Source organism: Neurospora hispaniola, assembly GCF_033458365.1.
Source record: "Neurospora hispaniola strain FGSC 10403 chromosome Unknown B0T23scaffold_6, whole genome shotgun sequence".
NCBI classification, from domain to species: domain Eukaryota; kingdom Fungi; phylum Ascomycota; class Sordariomycetes; order Sordariales; family Sordariaceae; genus Neurospora; species Neurospora hispaniola.
Window position 1 is genome coordinate 2,294,462 of NW_026944411.1, and position 27,814 is coordinate 2,322,275.

General features: G+C 51.2%; 5 protein-coding genes and 1 non-coding gene across 6 annotated transcripts; 4 read left to right on the forward strand and 2 right to left on the reverse strand.

Annotated features, from left to right (window-relative positions):
* Positions 1 to 4,925: 4,925 nt before the first annotated feature.
* B0T23DRAFT_320722 (uncharacterized protein) lies at positions 4,926 to 6,629 on the forward strand (the record flags this gene model as incomplete). Its single annotated transcript, XM_062835186.1, has 1 exon — positions 4,926 to 6,629. The coding sequence occupies one exon, from the start codon at positions 4,926 to 4,928 to the stop codon at positions 6,627 to 6,629; it is 1,704 nt and encodes a 567-aa protein (XP_062690992.1).
* Positions 6,630 to 11,555: 4,926 nt separating this feature from the next.
* Positions 11,556 to 12,574, forward strand: B0T23DRAFT_198109 (uncharacterized protein). The gene is made up of 2 exons (XM_062833331.1): positions 11,556 to 11,875; positions 12,099 to 12,574. Exons 1-2 carry the CDS (start codon positions 11,707 to 11,709, stop codon positions 12,380 to 12,382), a joined length of 453 nt encoding a protein of 150 aa, XP_062690993.1. The 5' UTR covers positions 11,556 to 11,706; the 3' UTR covers positions 12,383 to 12,574.
* Positions 12,575 to 13,706: 1,132 nt separating this feature from the next.
* On the reverse strand, positions 13,707 to 13,778 carry B0T23DRAFT_t280. The gene has a single exon. It is a non-coding gene; the product is annotated as a tRNA-Met (tRNA).
* A 720-nt stretch (positions 13,779 to 14,498) lies between these two features.
* On the reverse strand, positions 14,499 to 17,155 carry B0T23DRAFT_422033 (uncharacterized protein; the record flags this gene model as incomplete). The annotated part of the gene is made up of 3 exons (XM_062839786.1): positions 14,820 to 17,155; positions 14,683 to 14,780; positions 14,499 to 14,505 (listed from the first exon to the last, which is right to left on the reverse strand). The coding sequence occupies exons 1-3, from the start codon at positions 16,653 to 16,655 to the stop codon at positions 14,499 to 14,501; spliced, it is 1,941 nt and encodes a 646-aa protein (XP_062690994.1). The 5' UTR covers positions 16,656 to 17,155.
* Positions 17,156 to 19,461: 2,306 nt separating this feature from the next.
* Positions 19,462 to 20,900, forward strand: B0T23DRAFT_397828 (uncharacterized protein; the record flags this gene model as incomplete). Its single annotated transcript, XM_062838315.1, has 2 exons — positions 19,462 to 19,725; positions 19,782 to 20,900. 2 exons carry the CDS (start codon positions 19,462 to 19,464, stop codon positions 20,898 to 20,900), a joined length of 1,383 nt encoding a protein of 460 aa, XP_062690995.1.
* Positions 20,901 to 22,129: 1,229 nt separating this feature from the next.
* On the forward strand, positions 22,130 to 24,512 carry B0T23DRAFT_406509 (uncharacterized protein; the record flags this gene model as incomplete). The annotated part of the gene is made up of 4 exons (XM_062839114.1): positions 22,130 to 22,524; positions 22,556 to 22,907; positions 22,974 to 23,872; positions 23,939 to 24,512. 4 exons carry the CDS (start codon positions 22,130 to 22,132, stop codon positions 24,510 to 24,512), a joined length of 2,220 nt encoding a protein of 739 aa, XP_062690996.1.
* Between the last annotated feature and the right edge of the window lie 3,302 nt (positions 24,513 to 27,814).

The following is a 27,814-nucleotide window of genomic DNA, read 5'->3' on the forward strand; positions in this document are numbered from 1 at the left end:
TCTGATTCGCGGAGCGGTTGAATGGCGTGAGGGTTGGCACATGCCAGGTAGCATTTTGTCTTTTTGGACCCCAGAGCAACAACAACACCCCTGAGCCCCCACACATACCCTGCACAGCCCAAGCCAACGAGGACAAGCACCGTTTGAAGCCAATTCGGGACACACTGTGTTCTGCTGGTCTCACTTTGAGCGTCCAGTCCTCTTTGCGAATGGCAACTCTCCGGCAGAGACGAGACAATTAACGCTGAAGAAGACTTCACCACCACCACCATCACCACCGAGCACCGACCACAGCTTACGGAATCCAGAACAAGCTGCAGCTCGCTTGACTATCCACCGGCTTTAATCATCATTGGCCAAGTTTCAATATAAAGTTGCACACCTCGCTAGGTACACGGGACGGCCGTCCCTCACCCGTCATTTTCGGTCCCGCTGGCACCGATAGCGATGACATCGACCGAAGATGTGACTGGTCATAACCATTTCCATGATCTTCAAGTTCCCTGCAAACATTCAGTACCTGAAGTGGTGGGATAATTGCTGAGACGGCCTAGAGGGCTGTCGCGGCGCAGCGGCTTGAGCGTTACAGGTTGAGGGGCCGTCTCTCTGTCCCTGCAGTGCATCATACAATATGGTGCAGGGGGGCTTGTTTGAGCAATCAATTGCCGATGAACTGAGCCAGGCTCGCCAGGCCCAAAACTGTTCCCCGAGTGTCGATGGTAGTAACGGCATCGTGGCACAGGAGCCTGACTGATGGATGGTGCAACCCATACGTTATACAAAAGCAAAAAAAGGGGCAGTATGCGGTGCCACGTCAAGTTCGAGGGTTGCTCGGGACGGTAGCAGCCGAAGTCATCTTCATGACGGGCGCGGATGAGTGAGACTCGGTTTGATCCAATCACAACGACAACAACACTTTGTCCAAAGGAAGAGACACTCAACACCCTGCCACAGCTTATTACGACTGCCACTCACATGACAGGAGACGATACCGAGGGTTTGGGACTGGCGAGTTTTTGAAATCAATAGCGTGGTCGGCCTGGCAGTTCCGGTACCTGGACTTGCAGCATGCAGTCTGCAGCAGTCATGACCGCCCTTCGGCAGCATTCTTCTCAGCCTGTCAAATTTCAGTGAGCTGCATCCGGGAAAGAAAAGGAGTTGTTGTTGCGAGATTGGCTGTTCGTTCCGTCTAGGGTACCCGAAAAGATATCTTTCTGCAGCTGAGTCCTGAAGAGGCTCCGCTCTCCGACAGCCAGCCAGCACTGCCGCCCAGGGGAGGGGGATGAACTTGAGTGGTGCCGGCCATTCACATCATGCATTGTCAGTGATCGATGCGGGCGTGCAGTGATCGATGCCACTGGAGGTGCGTGGCGGCGGTGGAGAGAGAGAGGGCCAGAGGAAGAATAACAAAAGGCTGCGAGTTGGTTGCTGCGCTACGCCGTGCTGATAAGAAAAAAAAGAAAGGACGGGAAATAGAGTGTGGATGAGGCAATGAAGAGAAGGCAAAATGGTCAAAGACAGAAAACACAAAAGCACGAAATACCAAAAAAAAAAAAAGGAAAGAGCGAAAAAGGAAAAAAAAAAAAATTGAAGGGGGAAAAAGGCATTAGGGTTAGGGTTCCCACGACCCGACAGTTTGGAACCGAGAAATTCTGTCCGTAGGAAGGCCAATGGAAAGGCTCGGTTGGTCCCGAGAGTTCGGGAACATTGTCTGCACTATCCACTGGCGCCAAGCGGTGCGCGCCCGTTGGCCGACGGCGATTGAGGGCTCCACTAGAGGGCTGGCCGCTACTCCACCATTATGTCTGGCAGGAGGAAGTGGAACTTGAAGCTAAGTACGTACAAGTACTGTGTAGGTGGCCGACGCCCCGCTTTCCTGTACCCCCCCCCCCATTTCTAGTGTACACTAGTGTAGTGTACTTGCCTTTCGGATTTCCTTGGTTGCCTTCCTTCAGTGAGTTCCAAAAAACAAGCCTGCCGACGAGTCCCGCAAACGAGTCAGTCAGGTCGACAGTTGTTGACTGCCACTGATGATGAATGGTTGAGGTCAAGTGTCGATACTCCTCAAGCAATGCAACCATGCAACAGCTGCACTCCTGCCTGCGCAGAAACATGAGACACACAAAAAAAGAAAAAAGAGGGCCGCCCCGAAGGAAGGATTCACCACTCAGGATGGATGCGGCATGCGTCCACGAGATCGGCTCGGGCATGCTGTGCCGCTCTGGATCCCTCTGGTCCCAAAGTCGGGTACCTACCTACTACCTACGTCTCGTCCTCAATAGTGTATTGCAATATGTACCTTACAAGTTTCCTGGTGGGTTTCTTCTCTGGTATTTTGCCCCCGTCAATTGCGACGTCAACTGGCCGGCCATGACGGATCGAAAATCTCCACCCCCCCTTCCCTCCTCCCCTTCCCACTGTTGTTGTGTTTTTTTTTTTTTTGTTTTTTTTCCTGTCTCAACACCCCTCACCTCTGGCGCCATTCGCGACGGGGGCTACCTTTCCAGCATCCAGCTTGCAGGTTCGAAACCAAAGGAAAGTTGGAACTCGACCTTCCCGATTCTGGATCGGCGTACATGACTAGGACACCCATAGATGTGGTCATTGGGGGTTGCAAACTAGGCGCAGTATGCCGCAGCAGGTAACGGTACAGTAGCCTGCTTGTGGCCAGACTATACTTATACCTAGAAAGTAACCAGACTGCGACACGAGGTGCAACGAGGTGAGCACTTGTTGCAGGGACACAGCGGCACTACTGATAAAAGAAGCAGACCATTTGTTGGGGCAAGTAGTAGAGGTAGGTCAAAAGGGGAGAACCGACACCCGGCACGTCGGATTCAGCGCTTGGATAACGGCCCTGAAAGATAACCTACCACGGCCTGCCCAACGCAGGTTGGCGCGGTTAGAGCACAAGATTGTGCGCAGCAAGGAGAACCTCCCAGAGATGATGGTGGTATTCCTCATGTGATATAACGTCTCCACGGTCCTGAGGGTACAATGGGAATGACGGAGATGACGAAGTGATGGGGGGGGGGGGCGCCCATACGGGGTAGGACGGGATCTGCTACGTACCCTTGACAGCAAAATCGAGCTTCAATGTAACCCGGGGAACGGAAGCACATCATCCAGACGAGCAATGCCAGACCTGTCAATATGGGACCGACCTCGATGCTGCCTCGCAACGGAACCAAGGGGTGAGAGATAGGTAGGTAGGTAGGTACTCTCGAGCAAAATGGGGATAATCCCATCAAACCCACAACATGGAAATTACGGGGTCTGCCGCGCTCCCCTCCAATTCCTCCGTCGCCTTTGGTTAGTTAACGTTTTACAGACCCTGATCCACAAACCAAGTAGAGGTAGGTACTCTCGGATGTGCGCTTCAGGAAAGGCGGGCATAAAGCAAAGCCGGCCGGGTGCGTACCTGCGCAGCCCAGCCTCACCTATTCCTAGCTTGTGTTGCGCTTAGCATCTCTGGGTCTGGTCGGCTGTACCTGGGAGGCTGTTCAGCCCCGTAGCGCGGCCCTGTCCTGGTGAGGAGACGAACGGCAACGGGGAAGAAAAGGAAACACGGGCACATAGGTGGGGAATGGATTCTCTGGGCAGACCGACCAGTCCGGGGCAAGCCGGGATGTGGATAAAAACATAAGCATTCCATCCGCAGTTTGGCATGTGGAGTGGAGGGCCCAGATGTAGGCCTGCAGGAGTCTGGTATGTACCTACCTACACACTCAGCAAGCCTCGCAGGGCATACTTCTTAGTGTTGGTGCAGTGCCCTGGGACGGACAGGGGCTGGAGTCGGTACAGGGTCGACCCTGCTCACTGCCTTTCCCATCCCTCGACCTACCTAGTCATTCGTCTTCCTTTTCCCCCTCTCATCATGGTCACTGGGAGGAAATGATCCCACTTTGTTTTTCTTTTTTAACAGCCTACCTACGTATTCTACACCCCACTTCCCTATCTCTCTCCACATCTCGCCCAGTATTCTTCAAAGATCAATACACTACTCATCCCTCGCTTGACTATCTCGAATAGGCTTCCTGGCAATGGGCAGTAGTCAAGTTGTTTGCCATGTGCGCAAGGGCAACATAGCGTCAGGTGTGTGTGTGTGTGTGAAAGAGAACACACAAAAACGGGACCCCCGTCCCCCGTCCCCAATATGCATGTATCTGGGACGGAATGGGGATGTCCAAGTATCCACATTTCACCCTACTGTACGTACCGCTATGTTCCATACAGCACCAAACGCCATCGATCCATTCACCCTCATCCACAACGAACACATCCTGGCCTGGGACCGCAGACCCTGATGCCACTATTCGAGTCTGGCCTTGTCTTCTTCTTCTCTAGGTAGCAACAAGCTACAAGGAAGCCTTTTAGTTTTCCCGACATCTCCAATGCCAGTATCGTGTTCGGTACCCGTTTGAGGATCGCCGTCTTCTCACTGAGAGAGTACTTGAATACCCCGTGGCTCGCTCTTTTTCTTACATCGTGATTTTCAAGGCTTCATAGGTAATTAACCATCTCTCGCCGGAACAGCCTGCATTGATCACCCTGCCGGCCTCGACGCAAACGACGGCAACACCAAGGACAATACCACCTAGACCCATCGCTTCACATCGTCTGCATCCCTCAGTGGCACCCTGGTCGAACGTTTGGGGCGGGGCTTTGCTGTTCTAGAGAACCCGACTGTGTGGTTCAGGCGTCTAGTTTAGGCACTGCTTGATAGGCCTTCTGCGAATCACGGCCCGGAGCTGCCTCTACCACCAGCACGTTTGCTTTTGCTCTCCAGTATTAAAACTACAATCAAGTACCTCCCAGGTCCCGAGACCAAACCGTTATCCTTAGTTCTGCAGCACTTTCCCCGTCTGGCTACCTACCTATTCTTCATCTTTTCCCTCCCCCCAGCTACATCACACAAACTCATCATGCTCTACTTAAACAAACGCTCTCCTTCCGAGGAGCTGGCCTCTGTTCACAACCCAATTTCTCCCCCTGCTATCTCTACTTGGCATCATTCTCTAGACGACCAGAAGATGACCGAGGTAGTCCCATTCCCTCAACCACAACACCTCTACCCATTCGGTGGCTCAGCACATCGTTTGCTCGCCCCTGCCCCTGAGCAAAAGTCTCCTTACTTCTCTCCAGACTTATATCGCGAGATGCCTGTCTACCCCGTGGGCTACCATACCACCTCTCATCTGCCCAGGTCCCCCCCAGAGGCCCGCTCGGCTTCGGTCTCGAGTATATCCTCTTCGGCCTCCCACGGCACACCTGCCATGTCTTCCTCTCGGACCATGTCACCCGTCACGGACTCCAACCCTGACACTATGGCAAGTCCCCCGGTCTTGACCAGGACGTATAACCCGCCGTCGTCCTATCAGCACACACACAACACCTCTCAGGCGCTCCCTTCGTCATTAATCCCCGCCCCATCGCACTACATGGATATTCAGGTCGCCCCTCCGCCACCAATGTCGCTCTATCCTTCGATGCCGGCCTTGTCACAACGAACAACGACGTACCCACCATCATCCTCATATGATTACCACCAACACATGGGCCACCCTTACCCATCTCAGCAGTCAATGCACAGCTATCAGCTACCGCTACACAACTATCAACCTGTGTACAGCTACACCAGCGCCCAGGCCTATCCCAGCCATTCAGCAGGCGCAATATTACCCTCGTTCGCTCCCGCGCTAGGGTCCTCAATCATGTCCCTTCCGCATACGCAACGTCACGACAAGGCTCCTATTGAGCGTTTACTGAAAGACAAACACGATATCGTCATGATGATCCAGTCACACCTGGACTATTTCGATGTCACCAAGGCTCAGATGGCGAGCCGGTGGTTCAGAGATCACTTTGACCCCTCCAAGTGCCCTGAAGAAGACAAGATCCGGTGCGTCATGTTCGCCGAGATCAACTTCAAGCGATTCTGGCCCAACAACACCTCCTCGGGTGGCCGGGGCGGCGACAAGGATGATGGCAAGCATCCCGGCTCCTTTGGGTGCTACCACTGCTTCAAGGTCAAGAGCCCCGAAAACTTTGAGCTGTTCAGGTGGAAGAATGATCTGGAGGATGCGCCTGAGAGCAGCAACAACAATAAGACCAATGCCAACGACCAAAAGAACTCCGCCTCCTCAAGAAAACAACAACAACAAAATCAAGCATCAACAATCAACACCACCCAAGGCTCCCCCAAACAAAACCCACCTCTGTCCCCTTCCACATCCTCCCACACCTCCACCTCTTCATTCTCTCTAACCTCAAACCCCCATTACGACCCCTCTGTAACACGCTCATCCCTCGCCGCCGCCGCCGCCGCCTCCACCAAGGGTCAAACCGGCAACACTCGCCGCGGCCCTTCCTCCTCTTCCTCCGGCACTTATTCTTGTTCGGACCAATCCCCCCGCATCCAAGAAACCTGGGGGATCCGGCGTTTCTGCATCGACTGCGGCATCAAAAAGAAATTTTACAGACCGGGGGTCCTGATCGAGCTCCACAAAGAGAAGAACGCGGTGTGGGTGTGCGACTGCTGGGTCACGCATAAGAGGCCGCAGGAGCTGGATTGCAAGGTTTGCAAAAAGATATTGCCGCTGAGCACGCCGAATCGGAGGAGATGTTGATCTGGGGGTGTGACTTTGGGGGAGTCATTTTGGGGGGTATTTTCATTACCGGATTAGAATCGATAAGTTAAAGGCTTGGACTTGGGAATACTGCTTCTTGGTCGAAGGCGTTGGGATACGTTGGGAGGGTTCAGCGTTGTCTTTTTCTGTGTTTTTGATCTCTTCTCGTGTTCATGATTTTCTTGGGTTTTGGATACATGGCTTACATCAATTCCTTCCTTCTTCTTGGAAACACATTTTACTTTGTTTACGCACATGTCCTCCTCCTTCCTTTCATTGGGGGTGGGGGTAAGATTTATTACTAAAGATACCACATTATTCCCTTCGTCTTCTTCTTCTTCTTCTTCTTCTCCATCAGCTTTACTGCTTCTTCATGTTGACCCTATTCCTTCTTTGCCTTGTCCATATTATTTGTTATTGATCGGATGAGGGAGGTCATCTACACAACGCGATGAAAATCCCACATTTTGGGCGGCAAAATCTGATCAATTTTTTGAACCTTTAACAAACTTGGGGCGTTCCGGCCAATTTGATACCTTGCCGTTCAGTCATCATCATCATCAACAATGGACTCTTTTCTAACTAACTAAAACATTTGGGCACACATGGTCATTTGCAAATACCGAGGGCTTACGAAGGTACGTGAAAACTTGGTTGATATTTCACAAGCATAGTATAGTAGGATGAAGTTTGGGCATCAAAGTTATACTGACTGCGTGACCGACGATGTAATAATGGGCCGTTGGTAACCCCCTATCCTTCCCTTTGACAATGGATGTAAACCTCAAACAAACATTAATAGCACGAAGATAACTATATTATCTTTTACTAGTGCAGTCACTACGGAATTTTCAATGTAGAGATAGGAAAAATGCTCGCGATTGCTTCAATGCTGTTGGCGTCATCGATTTCTCCCATCCTTTTTCCGGTCTGTCTTCCCCCGATATCGATTTATACCTACCTCCTCCCTACATGCATTCCTTCCGTTTCCATGAGGTCTGGCAAATACAAAGTGTAACGGCGGCCACGGTCGGTGACTGTGCAAGGTTACTTGGAAATGGTCCCCACGATGCAGAGTGAGTGGTCAGTTTTCAGTTCTCAGTTCTCGTAGACTCGCTCGGCGTATGCACAAACGGGAGAGAAAAAGTCATGGGGAAATCGTGGCGTTTGAAGCAAGCAAGGGGGTGGTGGATCGACTGACTGACTGACTGACTGTGTCAAACTTCAGGGAAGCATTTTTCATCTCGAGTCGCCATCCATGCCTTCTCAAATTTGGCCTATGGCACTGAGCGGCGGTGTCTCCGGATTCTTTATGGCTTGCGTGGGCGTTTCTGACAAGCAAGGTTATTGTTTACCTACCTGCCAGCAGAGATAAACATGGGACTATGGGAAAGGAAAGGGCGAGTATGTCCCGCAACTTACTCTCGGGTGGTCTCTCATCCGATTCTTCGCTTTTTCTTAGCTTCCATTACGTGTATTATTATTTCTGCTCATCCTCCTCTATCCTCGGTTCGTTTTACGTGCGCAGACCCCAGACCACAATGTACACCTAGGTGAGCTTTCATGTAACCGCGTATCTAGGCCTCTGTTACCCGGACCGTCGTTGCTCTCCCAGAGTTACATTGACAGTTACCAACCTCGACCGTCCCTCCCACCTCCCCGACAAGCCACATACATAATCCCTTCCCCCCCCCTTTGATAGCGACAAATACCCCCCTCTTCTTCCATTTCGTATCAACAGGGACCGTTCTTCTGCCTTACCTGGCAAACATACCAAGAGGCTCACTTCCCATTGGTCAACCATGGAGTTCTGAACAGCCACGGGTAAGCACCTCATCACAGCCTTTCTATGTTCAATGTTACTCTGATCCAGCGATCTACCACGATAGAAGAGAACGGGAGGGTCATCATCCAGAAAGAGGCAGCTCACAACAGGCGCGTGGTAGTAACCACCGCGCGTCAATCACCAAACGAATAGAAGACTTCTCTCTATTGCAACGTTCCTTCGTCACCGAGAGATATATCTTGCTTTTCGCCGTACATATGTGCCTATATCAAGCCTACTCAGCTTTATGTAAATTAGTGACTGGGGGGTAAAGGTAGCGTGGCTGTAAATCATAGGGACGGATGAGTGCTATGTGATTCCATGTAAGATGGGCCCGTGGTACGACTTGGATGGTTCCACTTCCGCGATCTTCATACTACCAAGCTTGACGGTCTCGGGGCAATGCTTGTTCAGAACAGAGATGGGTCAGACTATGACAACGGCTGGACTCAGACAGTCACGAATACGCGAAGCACCGAGTCCAAATTGAGGAGCTCACCGACTCAAGAGCCAACACGCACCGACTGCATTTCGATTGTTGCATTGGCGTCTGGCGTAATAACAAATAAGAGTAGCTACCAAGCTGTCGGGATTTGATATCTGATATTTGGGACGCTTGCACTTGTTTGTCTCAAATTCCCCTCAAACTGGCTACATCATTTCCGTAAGGAGCCGAGGAACTTTGCCTCTTCCTTGTACCCCGCGTCCACAAGATAATATGCAAATGCAAGGAAATGTTTTTGAGGGAATGCGGAGGAGAGGCAGAGACTGTGACATGGCATGATTTTGCTGTGGCTAAGTGCTTCGGCGGCTAATCGACGAAGCGTTCTTCGCGGCACTTTCCTTCAGCCACCCCGGGGAAGAGGTTTGGGTAATGGGATTTTGTCTGCTTGTACACCCGAGACATTTTTCGTCGTAAATGGACTCCTAACCATGAACCCTAGTTCTAGTAGGTGGGGAAGATGTGAATCCGGGGTATATCATTGAAGGCGGGGGCAAAGAAGAAAAGAGCAGCTTATCTTGTTCCAGGCACCCACCGAGCCATTGGAAGCTCACTGGAGTATGGGATAGGTTCACTTTGAAGATCCGGTCTCCTTGCCACCCCTGTCATCATCTCGGTTATGGAGAGCATCGGCACGTCGGCACTGAAGACCTGTGTTCGCCTCTTGGTGTACATTCGGTTCCGATGTGAGGAAAGTTGCTCTGTCAAGCCCGTATGGAAACTGCAGCTTGCATGCAGCCATCTGAAAAAGGACGTCAAAACAACCATGGAGTAGGAGGCAACAAAGAGAAGAATAGCAGAAGACGGTGAGAATGAATATCTGGCTTTGATGTCCAATACGGGTCCCTGTAAGGAAAAGCAAGGGAGGTCATGGGGGGGTATGGGAAATTGTGGGTCAATGAGGCCAATGAAAAATGTCCTTCCGAATTCGAACATGCACATTGGACGAATGTCATTCGTGGTCAGACCGAGGGTGGTGGGCGACCTATGTGGCTTCCAAGAAGATTGTCTCTGAGCCACGCTTCCAGCTAAGAGTCTGATCGACCGCCATGTAAGAGTCCGTCTTCAGCCCATCCTGCTAGCAAACGATTCTTACGGTGTGCTGTATGAATCGAGATTCCGTGAAGCGCTTAGCGCGGCACTTTTCGACGTTCATTGGCAGGAGGTTATAATGGCTGTCGTGATGCGAGATCGGTGAAACGTATATCTGGCCGTGATAAGTTTAAGGTTCCTGTTGTACCTCTGTTCACACAATCGAAGGGTCAACCAGACACTTTACTATTCGGTACGGACTTGGATCCAGGAGGTGTCATCCGGCTAAGGAACAGACGCAATCTCATGAACATTGTCTCCTTGACGAAACCGGAAGCCTATGCCTGGCGAAAAGATTCCAAATAGCGGGCAAATTTGCCGGCTAGCCGGTGTCATGATCGAACGGTGAGGAGACCAGAAGAACATCAAGGAAGTTTAGTCGGCGACTTGAACCGTTCTGTCGGGCCCGTACCCATTCGCTCCTAGGAGAGTCGAGATTCAGGCTAACTGTTTTCATAACCGACCAAGAACATGGTTGGCGAGCTGTGCAATGTTGGTCTGTGTTATTTTTTCTAGACGAACCCATTGCGCTAGGGATGTCTTTCACCTCTGCTATTCAGTAATGGTTTGCTGCAGACGACTAGCAGCTAGGCCGAATGAGAGGAGAGAGAGTCGGCGATCTTGACGCCATCTGGTTAGGCGGAACGGCATGTTAAGCCCAGCCGCGCTGGCGCTTAATTCGGAGCTAGCTGACATGCCCGAGCGTACGGTCACCGTGGGAGTAAGGGCAAGAGGCCAGGATTCGGGACCATCGATCCGGCATGTTGGGGTTGATAAGACGGCCGCATGAATAGCAACGCCCCTTTGCATACTGCTTGTAGCTGTGTTCGGAATGAGGTGCTAGTGAGCAAGTGTCCAGAGGTAGGTAGAGGTAGTGATATCAGGGTATGTATTGGTAGGATTTGGCGAGGTTGCAGATCTCACTGGCTCAAGTAATATGATGTCGGATAGGTGCAAGCCTATGATTTGCGAGATCAGATCGTGAAGAGGGCAAATCTGTGGAGGGAAGAAGTCGCACGCTCGCAGCTGTGAAAAAAGATTGGGGTCAGCAGGGATGCAACTCAAGGGGTTTGGTGTGTTGCGTGTATGCGATACAATGATAGTGGGCGGTGTTACGGGCCGCATTACCTTGAAACGAATATGCATGTAGCGAGACTGCATCCTTGTTGACGTCGTCGCTTGTCGATGTCCGGCGTTGTTTACACCCTCTCCGCTCAACACCACCGATATCAGGGCCGGAAGAATCAAGATATTGCCGAAGCATCGTCGGAAGTGTCATTCGTTCGTTCGCAACGCCGTAATCGAGACATGAGACCGGGCTTGAATGAAATACGGTGAGGAGCTGCAGAATCTTGTTAGATGACTTTAACCTTGACGTGCTGGGGCAGGTAGGGTGTTGGCTCAAACACACAGCCTATTTGCAGCAAGTCGCCGAAAAATGATGCCAAGCCTGGCCGGCATGTCTGAAGATTCAAAGCGGTCGGCGACGGGGCTCGATTCACCCAAGTGGTGGTGTGGTAGCTGCCCGGTAGAGTGTCACCATCATGCCAGTTGGTTGGTCATCTGATGGTGAAAAGGTCAAGGGACGTGGGAGATAACGGCTGCTTGGGCTGTTTGGTTGCCACGTCAAGACTCACGGCAGCGCCGACAGGACTGCCATGGACTCGTTTTTTTGGATCGGGATAATTGAATTGTTTTGTGGGAGCAAAGAAGAGATTTCTTTGGCTGTTCATGGGTGCCACTGTCGCACCTTCCCCATTGACGTGCACCTCAGAATATTCACGACGGCTTGTGCCTTCCATTCTATGCTGCTATCTAGAGGTAGAGGTAGGTAGCTGTGCCCCGTTTCCCTTGGACAGCACGGCAGGTGCCTCTGATCATCTGAAGGCGGCTAATGGCTGATCCTTACTCTCAGTCACTGTGGTCATTTTGGCTCTCAGCTTCCAATGGCTCGAGGCTTTTCCTTTCCAGTCTTTGCTCTCGTTCCATGTCTTCTCCCTATACAATTTGGACACAATGATATTGCAAACATTACTGATACTATCTGTAGCAAAGTCCTTAGAACCCGAGCCTGTCAAAATTCAGGGGCCAAAAGGCATGCCCGGATACCCACGAGACCATCAATCTGTCCATGTTAGGCTTTCAGCAAACCTCAATGGATATGAGACTGGCTCTCTGTCTGATGTGGGGCTCCAGACCGTGCTTGACGACGATGATTACATGTTTGTCCATGCCGTCTCTGGCGCTCGCGACGACCCCGGAAACGGTTCGAGCCTTGGAGATTACACAAGAGGGGCGGCACTCGACCATAGCATGTCGCTGCAGCTTCGCTGATCAGTCATCTCTCCTCTGCATCGTACACAGTACACACCCTCTCAATACACCGACCAACCACATGTCTGGGGGTCGAGTAGTTCCCCCAGCAGGCATGGGGCGGGGGTCAAGCAAGGCCTCATGTCTTCATGGTGTGGTCATACTCTGTTTTCTCCTGCATCCTCCTATCAAACCGTCCAGGTGCATGTGAGCATACACATCCACACGCACATCCGTCAGCCGTTTACCCTCGGACGACGACAGGTCACTGGCCGATTATCCTTTGCTCCGATGTAACATGATATCAGGAGTACAGACACATATCGGCGATCCAGAAATGGCAGCCGTGTCGTGGCCCGCAAAGGCTTGACACGGCATTTGCAGTTTTGTTCCTTACACCACCACCTATCCCGGAGTGCGGAGACACTGTTCTCTATTCCAAACATATGCTGTTCTTGCAACAGCACAGACATAGCGACCGGACCACTCCGTGGAAAACAGAGGCGTTTTGGGCCGTGATAAGTTTCTTTCGCAAGCGCATCTCTCGCCAGTATCCGGCCAAAGTAGAACCGACTCGAGATGTCCCGCAGAATCCCCTACCGAGCCATGATCGGAAGACCCTGCGTAGGACCGTACCAAAGCAGGAGGCATGCTTGAGTACACTAATCCGGAATGTTGTTTGACGGCAACAGCAATAAGGCTAACGCGATTAGAAGCATCTTGAACGTTAGCTACAAGCGGGAGGAAATCGCTCATCACCAACATCACAGTCTAGAATCCAAACTGTTGTCGAGCTCGACCCATTGTGCTTTCTCCTGCAGCAGCCGAAACGTTCAATTCCGCTTACATCCCTTTTCCTACTCGGCCTGCGCCTACTGTGTTAGAAATGAGACAGGGGGGTATTTTCTTCCTTTGCAATAGCGCAGCCACAGGGTAGCTAGGGCTAATATCGGAAGCTGATACTCCTTTCTTTTTCGTTTCTGCATCCTTCCCCGCTGTTTCCAGAATATTCTTCTTCTGACGAATAATCACAAATCATTTCCTTGGTGGCAGCCAAATGGAGATTGCTATCTGCTCATGCCTAGCAATGTCTCACCACCAGCTGACTGACGCCTGTCCACAAAAAATCAGTGACTGATCACCAAAGGTTTGCTCGGCTGGCTGAAACCCCAACCTCAGAGGATGGACTGCCTAACGACTAACTTGTGCACAAAAAAACTCACAAGGAAACAACTAGGCCGTGAACAGCATGAAATGGGCGAATTAAAGCACACGCACAACAATTCTGAAGCCGGTGAATTGAAGAAAGAAAAATAATAGGTACAAAAAAAAACTCGCAAAATTTTAGCTGCAACTCGTTTCGATCGAGTGACCTCCGGGTTATGAGCCCGGCGCGCTTCCGCTGCGCCATGCAGCTGAAATATGATTGGATGTATTATTGGCGTTTTTGGAAACTCTATATAGCCGTCACAGATAGACATAAGTGTTTCGTTCTTCCCTCGCCTCTTTCAGCATTCTAGGTCGCAACGATTCTCAACAAAGAATATCGATCATACTACGTAGCTCCTAGGGAAAATTCTCAGAATAATTCCGTTATTTTCAAGGAAGGAAGCTGTGCACGGCGATGTCCTCAATGCACAAATTGAGCTTGCAGTGCTGTTGTCATGGCTCGTGCATCTGGAATATAACTGGTGACGGTACACTTCGCCTGTTGAACAGAACAGGTGGTGGTGGTTGGACACTCGTCCATAGCTTCGTCACCAAAACAGAGATCTTGTGCGAAGCAATCAGAGGACCGAGGATTTGATATAGGAATGCTTATCAACGTCTTCTGATGCAAAAAGCATAATACTGCAGTTCGGGTAATGGTTTTTTTTTTTTTTTTTTTTTTTTTTTTTTTTGTGGGCGTGACGGCGGCGGTGGAGAGCTTGGGATGAGGGCCTGAAGAAGGGAATAAATGTCCACTCTTGAACAAAGATGGGGTTCAATGTAGTGTATGATTGTCTGTACCATTGATTACCTACTCATTGTGCCAAGTATCTAGAGGTAGAATTGAAAGTAGTGGGAAATAGGAACATTACAATCTGGCCACTGCACGAGACCCATCGATATCAATTTTTCTTGTGCCCTTAGATTTTCAACCACTAGTCACAAACAAGTGGTAAACAAAGAACCCCGTAAACATGGTACGACATGAAGAATGAAAGGAAAAAAAAAAGGAATTGTTAGGGAACGTGATTCTAACTGCCTCCACTGCACAAGGTAAACCAACAATTACCAAAAGAAATCCTGAGCAAGTGAATTAAAATTGCCCAACTCACAAACCCCCCTTCTCATTATCTGGATTCCCACTCGGCACCGCCACAAGACTCGTTGCCACAGCCGTCACCACCTCCGTCGCCGACGGGAACGGCCAGCCCTCCGTGGTAGTGTAAGTTATGGTTTCCAGGAGACTTACTGTTCTGTCTCCCTTACCGACTTCACCACCACCGCCAACACCACTTCCGGAACCTGAGCCTGGGGCGGCGGGGGCGGAGGCACTCGGTGCAGCAGTGGCAAACCCAGTAGACCCAAGAGAAGTCCAAGACCACGTGAAACCAGGGAAGGTAGTAGTCCAACTCCAGGAGGAACCACCACCGCCACCTCCTCCTCCCGCTCCGGCGCCGGTATTTGAAGGAGCGCTGGCAGTGACTGGGCTAGCAGTTACCGTTACAAAAATGATACTTGGAGCTGGGGCTTGAGGAGCTTGTGCGGCAGTTACTGTCGTTGTTCCTGGTCCTGATCCCGAGCTACCACCACTGCCACCGCCGCCGCCACTGCCAAGAGTAATAGTGACAGTGCTAGCCACCGCCGTCTGAGCCGGCAAGTTGGCTGCATTATTGGAGTTGGTGACAGTGACAATGACCGGAGTAGGTGGAGCGGTGGGAAGGATGACGGGGGCAGTCACTGTTGTGACAATGATAGGTGCTAGGGAGCCACCACCTGCGATGGAGTTGGCAGCAGAGCCATTGGAGCCATTACTGGTAGCTGCTTGGCCTCCCGCGGCGGCTGAGGAAGGGGCAGGGACGATGTCGATTACTACAACTGTTGGAGCTGCTGCTTGTGCTGTTGCGATGGAGGGAGCGATGGCAGTTGCAGAGTTATCGGGAAACCCCGAGATGCCAGAGAAGACGGAAAAGCCAGCTGGCTGAGAGACCAAGGCGTCGATGATCACGGTGGTGGTGCTGGTGAAGGACTGGGAATTGGCGATGGTGATGAAATTGGTGGCGGCTGCGGTTGTGGGAGCGGGCACGGAAACAGGATCGCCGGCTGCTTGGGTAATGCTCACGACAATGACGCCAGGGGCGCCGTTGGCGGCCGGGGGGTCTGCGGTGATGAGGACTGTCTGAGTCGTGGTCGGGGAGGCGGCACCGCCTACACCGGGAGTGATGACGACTGGGCCGGCGGCAGATTTGCTTGTTGCTGAGGGAGGCACGACGACGGCGCTGGCGGAGCTGATGCCTGGAATTGGGGATGTGATTGAGGGCACCACGACAGCGACGCTGCTTGAGGAAACTGGTGGGGCTACTGGTGTTGCTGAGGGAGTGACTGCTGGGATGGAGGGTGCTGCTGAGGTGAGTAAAGGGGCTGTGAGAGTTGCATTGGAGGGTGTAGGTAGGGGAGCAATGCTCGTGGAGTTGGGAAAAACACCTGCGGCAGAGGAGTTGCCTTCTGCTATAGGACCGCCGGTTCCAGTGACGATGGGACCCGTGGGCGTTGGCACCGGAGGCGATACTGGGGGTTCGGTACCCGGAGGAGCTGGGGGAACGGACACTGGGGGAACGGACACTGGGGGAACGGACACTGGGGGAACGGACACTGGGGGAGCGGACACTGGGGGAGCGGACACTGGAGGAGGGGATGCCGGAGGAGCCGATGATGGTGGAGCCGATGATGGTGGAGCGGATGCCGGCGGTGCGGATGCTGGAGGGGCGGATGCCGGAGGAGCTGTCGCTGGAGGGCCCGCCGCTGAATCTGTGTCCGCGCGGACGTCGGCTGGTGCACGATTGATGGGATAGGTGAACCGATGTTTGATGTGCTCCTCCTGGTCATTGACCTCTTGGTTGTTGAACAGATTCCATCGTTTGACGAACCCACGAAGCCCGTCAGAGAAATGATTTCCACTCTGTATTTGCTCCTGAGTAGACAACTGTGGAATAGCTTGCTTGTTGAGTTGAGATTGTCTATGAGCTGGTGCAGCTATGACAGACGTGCTTGCTACAAGCAAAGCAACAGCTAATGTTGGTAGCTGCATGGTGTCTGTTTACTTGCTGACGCCTGGGCGTTTCTGGTCGAGAGATGGTTTACGTTCTTTTGTAAATGAGCGTGGTGTCTTTGTTGTGTGAGGACTGCTTGACAACCTATATTAAGACAAGATTCGTTCAGGGGAAGATATATAGACAGGCCGAAGTATGGGGAACATTTGTTATAATTGCCACCTGGACTTGGTCCATTGCCATCAGGGATCCTGTTGTCAGTAGGGCCTTGTTTCCTCTCCTGTTCGGCCGTTCCGAAGCGTACAAGCTTCAACCGCATCTAAATACCAGTATTGGGAAGGGATACCTCGGACATGGCGTCATACAAATCTGCTACCATCGGGAGTCAGCATAAGTGATGCTACTCTTTGCATCGGCATCGAGATGAGTGATTTCCAGAGAAGACCTCAAAAGTACTACCATTAGAAGAGGCTGATTTTCATGGTGGTCAGGTGCAGCCAATTCTTTGAGCCTATGGTATGGGCAGAAAGATCCGTACATATGTACAAGTAAATCCCCAAGCCTGTTCGTGCCACTGCCGCGAGTTGGCAGGTATGACTGTGAGATGAGGACAATGTCAGGAACCGTGAGCGTCGAGTCCTGTGACACTTTTACAATGTCGGCCCTCGATCTGTTCTTGAGAATCTTCGACCATGGTTCGCCTGGTATCTTCACAGCATCGTAAGAATCATCAACGACCAGAAACCGCAGCTGACGTTTTGCATGGAGTGTCTCAGTATAAACTCCGAAGTTGACTTGTGATGAGACCAAACAGGAAGCCGACACACCCCCTTATTTTGTGAACTTGGTTCGGGGCACACCAGAATAAGGTGACGTGTCGAAGTGTGAGACCACGAACGAACTTTTGTGCTCGTACCATGAGACCGGCTTGACCGTCCGAGGTCATCTCAGGAAGGGGCATCTTACACGACTGAACACTGGGAAATCCATGTGGATGACGAACCGTAAAAAGAAGTGGTGGCCGCTTGGTTTACAATGTGGTCTCGGTGGTTCGTAAGATGGTCAATGTTCGCCCAACTTGACGATAACCCACAGACAAAACGTTTCCTATGAAGGATTTGGTGTCCAATTCGTGGATGTTTCCGGCCTGTGTGATTCGAATAAACCGATTAACGGTACGTTTCGTATTGCTGGGAAGAATGACCGGAGATGGTGTTCTTACCATGGGCTTTTCAAGCATACCCCAACCGACCGACGGGCTGGGCCAATGCTGCGCCATCATATAGCAACCACTTGACAGCCTTCCTAGATGGTTTCGGGTGGATTATCTCTCAGAGGCGATTTATTGGCCCCGAAGTGCAACAGGAAATAACTTGCTGTATTCCGAGTCCTTATGACCCAACTCGCAAGCAATGGCACGTTGAGCCTTCCCTATCTCTTCAATATCATCATGGACAAAGCGACGTCCTAGTGATGGTATATCAGTGCCTTATGATAAACTTTCAAGGAGCAGGCCGATTATTCAAAGAATCGCATTAGTTAGCCACTCCAGCCCCAAATGGAAAGCATTGGTGTACTTTGGGATATGCTGACGCAGGGACGCGTCGCCCGTGAAGGTGTGACAAAGTCAGCATTGCCCACATGGGAATGTCGCATCGCCAGCCTTTATGTTGCTCCAACTGCAACAGCTACAGTAGCCAGTAAATGGTTCGCCACTTGACCTGTGGGAGCAGGTTGGCTGTAGGTAGAGATGAGAAGGATTCAGAGCCGTATGTTGTGGAGGCACACCAATATGGCCAAATAGCAACGTGGTCTGTCGAAGAACATGCTGCGTTTGAAAGCCTTATAGTGTCGACTCAATGCGAAGATGCGGTGACAATTGCGCTTGTCCTGAGGGTTCGGGTTTCCCTGAAGCTTGCTATCCATTCGAACGATAATGGCTCATTGAGCTTTGAGACGGACAGGAGCAAAGCATATATGATGCTCGTAGTCGCATGAAGTGGGAGGCGTTGTATGTGGTTGAGTGCGCTGTACTGAAATCGTCTGATATCTTTACCGTCGTGGTGCTCTCCAAGTCTTGGTGGCCAATCTCGTCGTTGAAGCGTCAATTTGACTCAATTCGTCTGATAGTGGTAAGATGGGACGCAATAATGTTGTGCCGGCAATTGAACGATATGCGGTGTTTGCCTCTGAGGGGCGGTGAGAGGTCAGTTTACCGTGCTTTGGATGCCAACTGGTGATGTTGATGTCGTCTTTCACAGAGTGCTCCTGCTCTGTTGGAAAGCTCATTCCTATGGCCACACCTGACAACTGTTAGCCTCGCCTTGAAAGCAGATTGCTCATCTAAACATGGAAGTTATGCCAAAGATAAGTGTGTCATGAAACAACAACAACATGAAGCAATTGCAAACACCGACATAGCCCATCGTTTGGAATGGCATCAGTAGACGTTGGGTTGTTGCACTATTCCCATATTTCTCACCTATCCCATGTTAGTTCAGTCCCATATCTGCCCAGGTTAGGAACGGAAGGACCAGATGAGAGCCCACCGCTGGTCCATCTTATCCGTGTCAACGGGGTGGTTCTGGTGAATGTAAATACTTGAAGGTTCCTTCTCGCCAAACCATTCACTTGCTTGTTGAGGCTTGACCTCAACATGTGTATATAAACCGCAAGATATCCGGGCTTCCCATCTCTTACCCTCTTCCTCTCCCCTCACCACCACCAACTACTCATACCACTCACTTAAGTCCCAGTTTTGGTTGATTCCGGTCCTTTCTACATCAGTTTTGGTGATATTTTAGACCCAATATCACATAGACACTTACCTGAGTTAACGTCAAGATGCCTTCAACCAAAACGGTTAACGTCTCCGAGAGTACACCTGGGGACTCAAATGGAACTACGAGCCCCAGCCAGATCATACCTTCGACGGACAGAGCATCTGACCTATCACGGATCGATCCTGCCGTCAGCCTTTCTACGTCCTCCACTGAGGATACACCGAAGGACCCGGCTGTTGCAACAGACACCAGCCCAGCGATGCCACCACTGGACGCAGAAAATGTTGCCCTGCCAGACGACGAGTACGATGAGGATATGCTTGAAGTCAGTTCGCTTTACAGCGTAGTTTTGTCACTTTGGATACTGACACCTTCTCTCAGGTAACACCTCCTGCCGATCATGAGGCAACCACCCCGAAAAGTGACAATGTCGAGCTTGCAAACCATGAGCCGACAGACCTGAACACCACCAACGGGGACCAAGATGACACCCATCCTGAGAATATTAACGCGCTTGCCATAAGCTTCATATCGTCTTCCTCAGCTCCCACCTCACCCAAAACACCCAAAAGACAAACCGAGTCTTTTTCTGATAACGGAGATCACCATGAGTCCACGGCGTCGTCCTTGTCGTCGACTGAGAGCTGTCCAAAGACACCAACTAAGGAAGGCTCATCGACCTACCCTTTCGTTGTCGAAGACGAGACCAAGAGTCTCTCATTGGACAACCTTGATTTGACGTCCCCGAACTGGATGGAGAACATTGCCAACTTCCTCGAGAAAATCGAACATCTCGAGCCAGACACAGAAGAGATCTTGGAGCCCAGTACCATGGGATTTGTTGAAGGAGAGGAGTATGATGGACCGACCATCGCCCTCCCAGACACCACCGAGTACCATCCTTACTCGAATAACTTCCAAATTCGCCTCTCCAGATATGGTGGCTTTGGAACCTTTGCCACTCGTGACTTGAAGATGGGCGAGGTCATCCTGATTGAGAAACCTCTCCTAAGGACGCCTCGCGACGGTTTTTACACCGAGTTCCTCAAGCTATCCAAAGAAGACCAGGCAAAGTTCATGCAGTTGTATACGCCCCCTGGCGAGTACTCGAGTCAAGACGGAAGCGACTGCAACCACATCAGGGCGATCCTGAAGGCAAACTCATTTGCTATCAACCCCTACAGCAATGACATAATCAGCGTGTACAACGTCACATCAAGACTCAACCATGCTTGCCGGTCGGTGGCCAACGTTCTCTTTGATTTTGATTTTCAGGATCCGGAATCCATCACGTTGACCATCAGCAAGCCTGTGAAAGCCGGCTCGGAGCTGTTCATCAGCTACGGTGGAAGCCCAATGTCGCTCTATGAGCGATACGGGTTCCGATGCTGTTGCGGAGGGTGCGAGGGCGTGACGGATCAAGACATGGCCATAATGAAGAAGGCCAAAGATATCGAGGAATACCTCTGGAATGGTGGTCTTGGAGGTTCAATACCCTAACCCTGCATTTTATGGTCGATGTTTTCCATGAGCATATGTTGGCGGTTGGCGATGATTTGCGATATGGTGGTTACACAACGTCGATTGACAGGAGGTGCCGCATTCTTTGATCAGGGGAGGATCGGGAGTATATTTTGGGCATTGTTACACAACGACCATCTTTATCTGGGAATCAATCAGCAACGGTATATTTAAGACAAGGTGCCGAGGCATTGGGCTAGACTGGCTTGTAGTTCAATCATCAGCGCATGAGGTGCCTTACGTAGAACGCAGTCTTTTTTCCAATTCACAAGTCCGTGGTGCTTTGCTACCGTGAATCAGTGCATAGAAGTATCGTACTGTGATGAGGTGTTATTGATTGCTCGCGGTGGGGCTCCATTCAGAGTGTTGGGCGCTCAGTTGGTGAATGATGATGAATTCTGCGCAGCGACCTAACCTCGACGATTCTCGAAGATGGCGTGATGTGAATTGTTCCCGTTCCGTGACAGAGAGAAGTGGAAGTGGTTGAATTGGCAGTCAGATGTCAAACCGAAAAGAAAGCCCGGCACATGATCGCCTGGTGGTGTGGGGCGCCGTCATCAGGTCTGTAGGGCTGGCTGCCGCTGTCGCCGTTTTTCTGGGGGTGCACGAGCCCCCAAAAACATCAGGCCAGGGGGCCAGGGCATTCCACGACCACGATCCCCGGCCTGGATTGGGCACTTACTACGGACCAGGTACCGTGGTCCAATTGGCGCTGTGTCGGCCGCCGATCAATGCGATAAGCTCTCTCACCGCACTCGTTACAGGCGCCGAGTCACTCCATCACCACCACTCGCGTCTTTCTTTGCGGTTTAGCCTTGTCTCTTCCCCTCCTTCCCCTCTTTAACAAAGAAAAGTTGCGGAAAAAAAAAAAAAAAAAAAAAAAAAAAAAACATTCACAGACGTGGACGCGCGAGAATTGCACGGTCACTTGGTTCTTATTACCGCGGCTGTTTCTTGAGAGAACAAGACACACACCAAAGGAACCAAGTGTCGACGGTATGAATGCATCGACACGTCTGTCCCCACGAGCCAACGCATAAACCACCATCTTCAACTACCTCCACTTAATCGAGGTCTCCATCAGGCACTGCAAGTCCGTTGGGCACCACAACCTCGAGCTGGGGCAGGACTGCAACGATCACCAGCCCCGAAAACTAACACACGAGTATCACGACAACCACTATCAGTCTACTAAACCCGTAGCTCTAATGGGCGTATTCGGTTTCTTCTCCAAACCCAAAAAAAACGCCCTCGAAGCCCATCTAAGCGAGTACCACCGCCAACAACGGCCCGGACCCATCCCTCATCAACAACGCGAGTCCCGCCGCCGACTTGGAGGGACGAGCAGCGGTGGTGTCCCAACATGGAGCAATCCATCCTCTCGGCCCCCTTCCCGTAGCGCCTCCCGGCTCGGTCGTCCCCGCAAGGCCTGCCATGCCCACAACAACAGCAACGGCAGCAACAAGGGCCCGTCCACCGTATCGATAGCCGCCGCGCTAGCTGCCCAGCAACCGGGCCCACTGCCAAATTTCTTTTCCTTCGAACAGGGTTCCGAGAGCGCACAAGGACGGTACCAGAATGAGTCAACACCTTTGCTTGGGAGGTTTCGGGCCATGCCTGGGGGCTGGGAGGAGGCGGGAGTCGGACGATCAGACGGGACTGTTGTCGGCTGGGTGGAGGGGGAGTGTGCACGTGGGCTATGGCGCCTTGATGGCCGCTGCGACGGCGGAAGATGGGGAATACCACAACGACAGCAGCGAGGATGAAGACGACAGCGAGGGTGATGGGATATCGGACTACGGGTTCTTCGGCGCGGGCGCGCTATACGGAACGACATTAACGAGGAGGGTCATGATCAAGAAGCTGAACAGGGCTCGCAGGAGGTTTTATCACACCTGGGTACACCCGAAGGCCTCTGAGATCAGGAGAGTGGTAGAGCATTGGTGGAGCCGATGGTTTGTCCTAGTAGTATTACCGGCCGTTCTGGTACGTTCGGAGAGTACAAATCGCTCCGGGATCAGGTTTGGCGAAGTGCTGACAAACGACATATAGGCCGTTGCGTGGTGCGCTATACCATTTCCCCAATACCCAATACCGGACGTCGACGACGATGACGATCGCGATCCGACAACACCACCATTAGTACCGGGCGAACAGCCAGGGCGCAAAACTCCTGGCCACGGAGCGGCGCGGGTGCAGGTCAACTTCTGGTTCTTCCTCTTCGTCTACTACAGTTTTTACAACCTGACGGCCCTAATATGGATCACCAAGGTCTTCAACCTGTACAGTCTCAACTGGTGGCCCCAGTCTCTTGGGTTCCCCCTAACCGTCTTCACGATTGGAGTCATATCACTAGTGGCACCTATACCGCTCTACCTGATTCCCGAACTGCGGTGGCTGATTGTCCACAACACAGCATGGATTAGCTGGACCTTCGTCATCATGGCCATGCCTGTCACTATCGCTTTCTGCATCCTTATGACCAATGAGCGTCACCTCAAGCTACGTCATTCTCTTTCCGAAACCCAGCGCATCTTCACATCATCGTGGTGGGCCGGCGAGTCCGGAAATAACAGCCGCCGTGAATCGACGCGGCGGGCCGGACTGATAGGTGCATTTGATACCGGGGGCGCAGAGCTTGGGTTTGAGGAGGGCCTCAACCGGCGTCCTTCTGTGCCCGTTAGCATAAGGCGCAGGTGGCTCCCGGCGAGCTTTGTCCGCTTCGTGTGGTTCTGCCTGGCCCTATCAATCGGCCTTCTTGCCTATGTGATAGGAGAGGCGTATGCCGAGATTTACCTGCGTACGCTCCCGCATAACAACTTGGAGACTATCGTCTATGTCTATGGATGGGTGTCGACGGTGTATCTTCTCGACGGGCTGACAGGCTGGATTTTGGGTGGCAACGAAGGCGAGAGAGTTGGAAGCTATCCGTTAAGCTTCATCTTTAAGCTGTCAGTAGTCGTCTCCTATTCCTGATTTTAGGCTAACCCTCGCTGACCTCCCAACTCTTCACACAGCTACTTCATGCTAACTTACCAAACCTACGTCCGCGCCCTATACGCCCGCCTCCGCTCTCCACAACAATTCGTGATGCTTCAAGTCCTCTCCTCCACCACCTTGATCATCGTCACACCCATCCTCATGTCGCGCCCCGTCCATTGGTTCATGACCATCACAAACCTCAACGGACAATCCTACGGCTCCTACCAAAAAATCTGTATCCGAAACGTCTTCATCCGCTTCGTCGCCGAGAACGCGTCCATGCTCGCCTTTTTGGGAAGCGTCGTCATTCTGCACTTCGGCCCGAACAAGGACGTGTACCCCTACTTCGCTTTCGACGGCGAGCCGGATGACACCTCGGACTTCGACTTCGATCTAACATTCTATGCCTCCAGTATAACGTGGGCGTGTGAGCTGGCGGCTGGATTCATCGTTTCCGGGCTGATTCGGCTCATCTATGGCGTTAATGTTGTGACGGAGGGAAAGCTTGATTTTGCGGTGTGGCCCGAGTTGCTGCCGACGAGTGTGGCGGTGGTGTTGCATGTGCTGCAAAATATGCTGTTTTCCATTGCTCGGTTGCAGTTTCACTAAGCTCGCCGTTTGTTGTTCAATTGGTCAAATGGTTTGATACCCCTTGAAGGATGTTAGGAACGATAAGGACGGGAGCGGACGACGCGAATATTGTCGAACTTGGTGGGCCTGGGAAAGTTATCGGGCTGGGATGGCATCAGTCGCGCAAGTTTGTGTGTGCTGGAGTACTGGTTCGGTCGGTAACACGACGCCGTCTAAGCGATTGTTACTGCGAAGAGTCAACAGGGGAAAGAAAACGAAGGACATAGAAGAGATGGGCAAGCGGATGGGGGGCCATGACGCGGATGTGGGGAGCTATTCATCAAGAAGCTTTCGGATACCGCTTTTCACATCCTACACCAGCCATCTCCCACACATTTCGTGCGCACCCACAGCACAGCACAACCACCTCACTCTGCGAGCACAAAAGAAACAAACAAGATGTTGTGTTTTGACGGATAACAGAAGTGACGAGAAGAGAGAGAGCGGTGGGGTTCGTCATACGACGTCCTTTTTAGCGAAGAGTGGTGTGGGATACGCGCGGGATTTATATTAATCGGTATAGATGCGGTTTGATTGCGTGCTGCGGCCGTGGTCATCACTGTCACAGTCACAGTATCCGCTGGGTTCATCGCGGAAAGGGGGCCTATGCCCTGGCCCAGGCCCAGGACCGTTCCGAGCGGCCATGGAGATGGTGGTCACACCACATTCGTGACACAGGCGACCCGAAGCACGTTATATAACAGCCATTGGATACACCACACACACACGAAACGCAACGAAACCAGAACGCACGACACGACATGACGATACAAGTAACCTCGTCACAAGAAGTATGAATGAAAGACACAAATGATTTTCACGAAAGACGTCCACCCACAACGCCGCCACGATAGCAATTTTCAAACGGAAAAGTAGTCGTCATTTTTTTCGCGGCGCAAAGAACTACAAAACAAAAAAGCACACACTCGCAAGATGGACATCTACACGACCGCTTTGAGCTGTACAATACCCGCGATGCTCCTTTCTGGTCAACCCATGTTTCCAGCTAGAAAGTTAAGAGTTAGAGACAGAATCAAGAGATACCACTGTAGAGTGAAATAGAGAGGAGGAAAAGGGGGGGCATTGAATAACCCCTCCCCTGATTAGAGCAGATCATATAGCATTTTTTGTTTCCATACCATTCACACAAGTTATTGGTTCCATACAACAACTTCCTGATTAAGCAACATACTCTCCCCGGCGTGTCCGTAGTCAGATGTGATAAACTGTTCAGGGTACTTGTTCCGGGATGTAGTGGGCAAGAATGGTGATATGCGGTAAGGTAAGGTGTGTGGTATGTAGGTGTGCATGCCATTCATTATGCTAGTTAGGGATACGAGAAAATATGTACGTGAGTGAGTGAGTGTAAGTGAGTGGGTGACGTATCAGATTTAAAACCCATTTTCGTCATTTTTTTTTTTTTTTTTTTCAGCATGGCATGCTTGGTTCACTAGAGCGCCTTATTCTAGTGTGTCTGGAAACACAGCTATATTGGACCTAGGCTATGCACGCTCCTTGACATCTCTATATGTTGTAGGGACAGTCTAGAAGTTTCATAATTAGTCATTGTCTGCTTCAATTCAGATTTCTAACAACAAGATTATGAACTAGCTACAGTTTACTGTAGGCAGCTCGAAACAAGGCACAAAGCCAAAGAGGAGAGAGAACCTTGATGGCCAACCTCCACATTGATTTCGAACAGTTTTCTCATCGACGTCGACGTGTTGTCCGTAGGTCCCTATTCTTCAATTTTTTTCTTGATCATGGAATACGTCGAATGAAATCTCTGTGTACCCCATTTCGACAGTTCCGTTTTTTTTTTTTTGTTTTTTTTTTTGGGTTTTTTTTTTCATCATCATTATCATGCATCCCCCTTCCTTTCTTTACCACAAAGAGACGCCTAAAATGAGACCCGACCATGGGGATTCGCATCAGAACTTTGAAGGAAAACTCAAAACACCATTATCCACATATGACCTAGGCGATAAATCGATATCTCGTTCGATCTCCCCATCGATGAGCTAGTATCAATCGCTGACGTACGGTAGTAACTGGATCAGTGACGGGTGGTGAAATACCAATTATGGTAGTTTCTTTCTCGCCTTTTCTTTTTTTCATTTTTTCTCTCTCTAATGTTATTCTTATGTGTTTGTTCATCGTTTCTTTGATCAATATTTTCTTCTTCTTCCGCTTTCGTTTCTTGGATGAATCTATATGACATGATCTACCCGCGAATGAACCCTTCCAGAAAGCCGTCACAGTTACTGAGACCATTCCGGCCAAACAACCTACATATGTGCAAGAATGTTCAAATGCAAAATTGCTTGTTTTGTCCTATAAGGTTCCACGTATCCCGTCGACGTGCAGGAGAAAAGCACACTTTTCCGCGCTGCGATGCAGTGCAATCCATCCCCCCATCAAGCACTAGCAGCATGTGGGGGATGTGCCAATGCCAAGACGATGTTGCAGTATCTAGTGTAATCCGGAGCTAAACAGCGAAGGGTACGCACGCGGAAAGGGAAATAGAGGAGGGGTGGACGAGTGGTGGTGTTATGTTTTATGCATGTGTCTTCATAAACACTTTTGAGATTGCAACCACTATTTTCCTGGACATGCCAGCCACGAAGCTGAAGATGTGTCAGTGGGCTCTTTTGGTGGGTGTTCCTGGTAGGTAGTGGATGTCATCCGGAAGATAGATGGCAGTTAAAACTCACAGCCTCTATCGGCTTGATGATGATACCCAACCAGTGTCAGGGGAGGCAGTGCGAGAATCTTGTACGACTCTCACTGGGTGATTGGAGAGGATGTTGCAATCACCGCATATCTGTTGGTCAGCCAGAGCTAGCTAAGTGCCAGACACAGCTAGGAATGTTAACACGGAACAGCTTCTGGCGGCTGAGGAAGGACAAGCCATGTTTCGCTGTGTATCGGAGCAACAGATATACTAGAGTCTATAGATCACGTACCTCTAGAGGAGGCGAGGATATATTTACTAGTATAGCCGTGGGTTATGAAGGGTGTGCTGGCGGCGTCATGATTTCCCGCCCAGCCTTATGACTGAAGGCCTCTACCCATTCCCCTCGAACTGCAACACCAGAACCCGACATTCGGGCACATGGGTACGGCGTCGCCGGACTGAGCGAGTTTACTAGTGTTCGGTTCCGGAATGGCGGCGTAAGGATAACCATGTCTAGTCATGAAGAATATGGCTCGCTCGGGGGGTCCTAGGGAAGGGGACTTGGTTCGGATGGAAGTGAGTAGAGTTACCTCGGCGTGGATCT

What these genes read in the sequence shown, in the direction of transcription:
- B0T23DRAFT_198109 (XM_062833331.1), top strand. Translation starts at nt 11,707, where the DNA reads ATGGACTCGTTTTTTTGGATCGGGATAATTGAATTGTTTTGTGGGAGC. An exon ending in GCTGCTATCTAGAGGTAGAG is followed by an intron (nt 11,876 to 12,098) that starts GTAGGTAGCTGT and finishes TACTATCTGTAG; the next exon opens with CAAAGTCCTTAGAACCCGAG.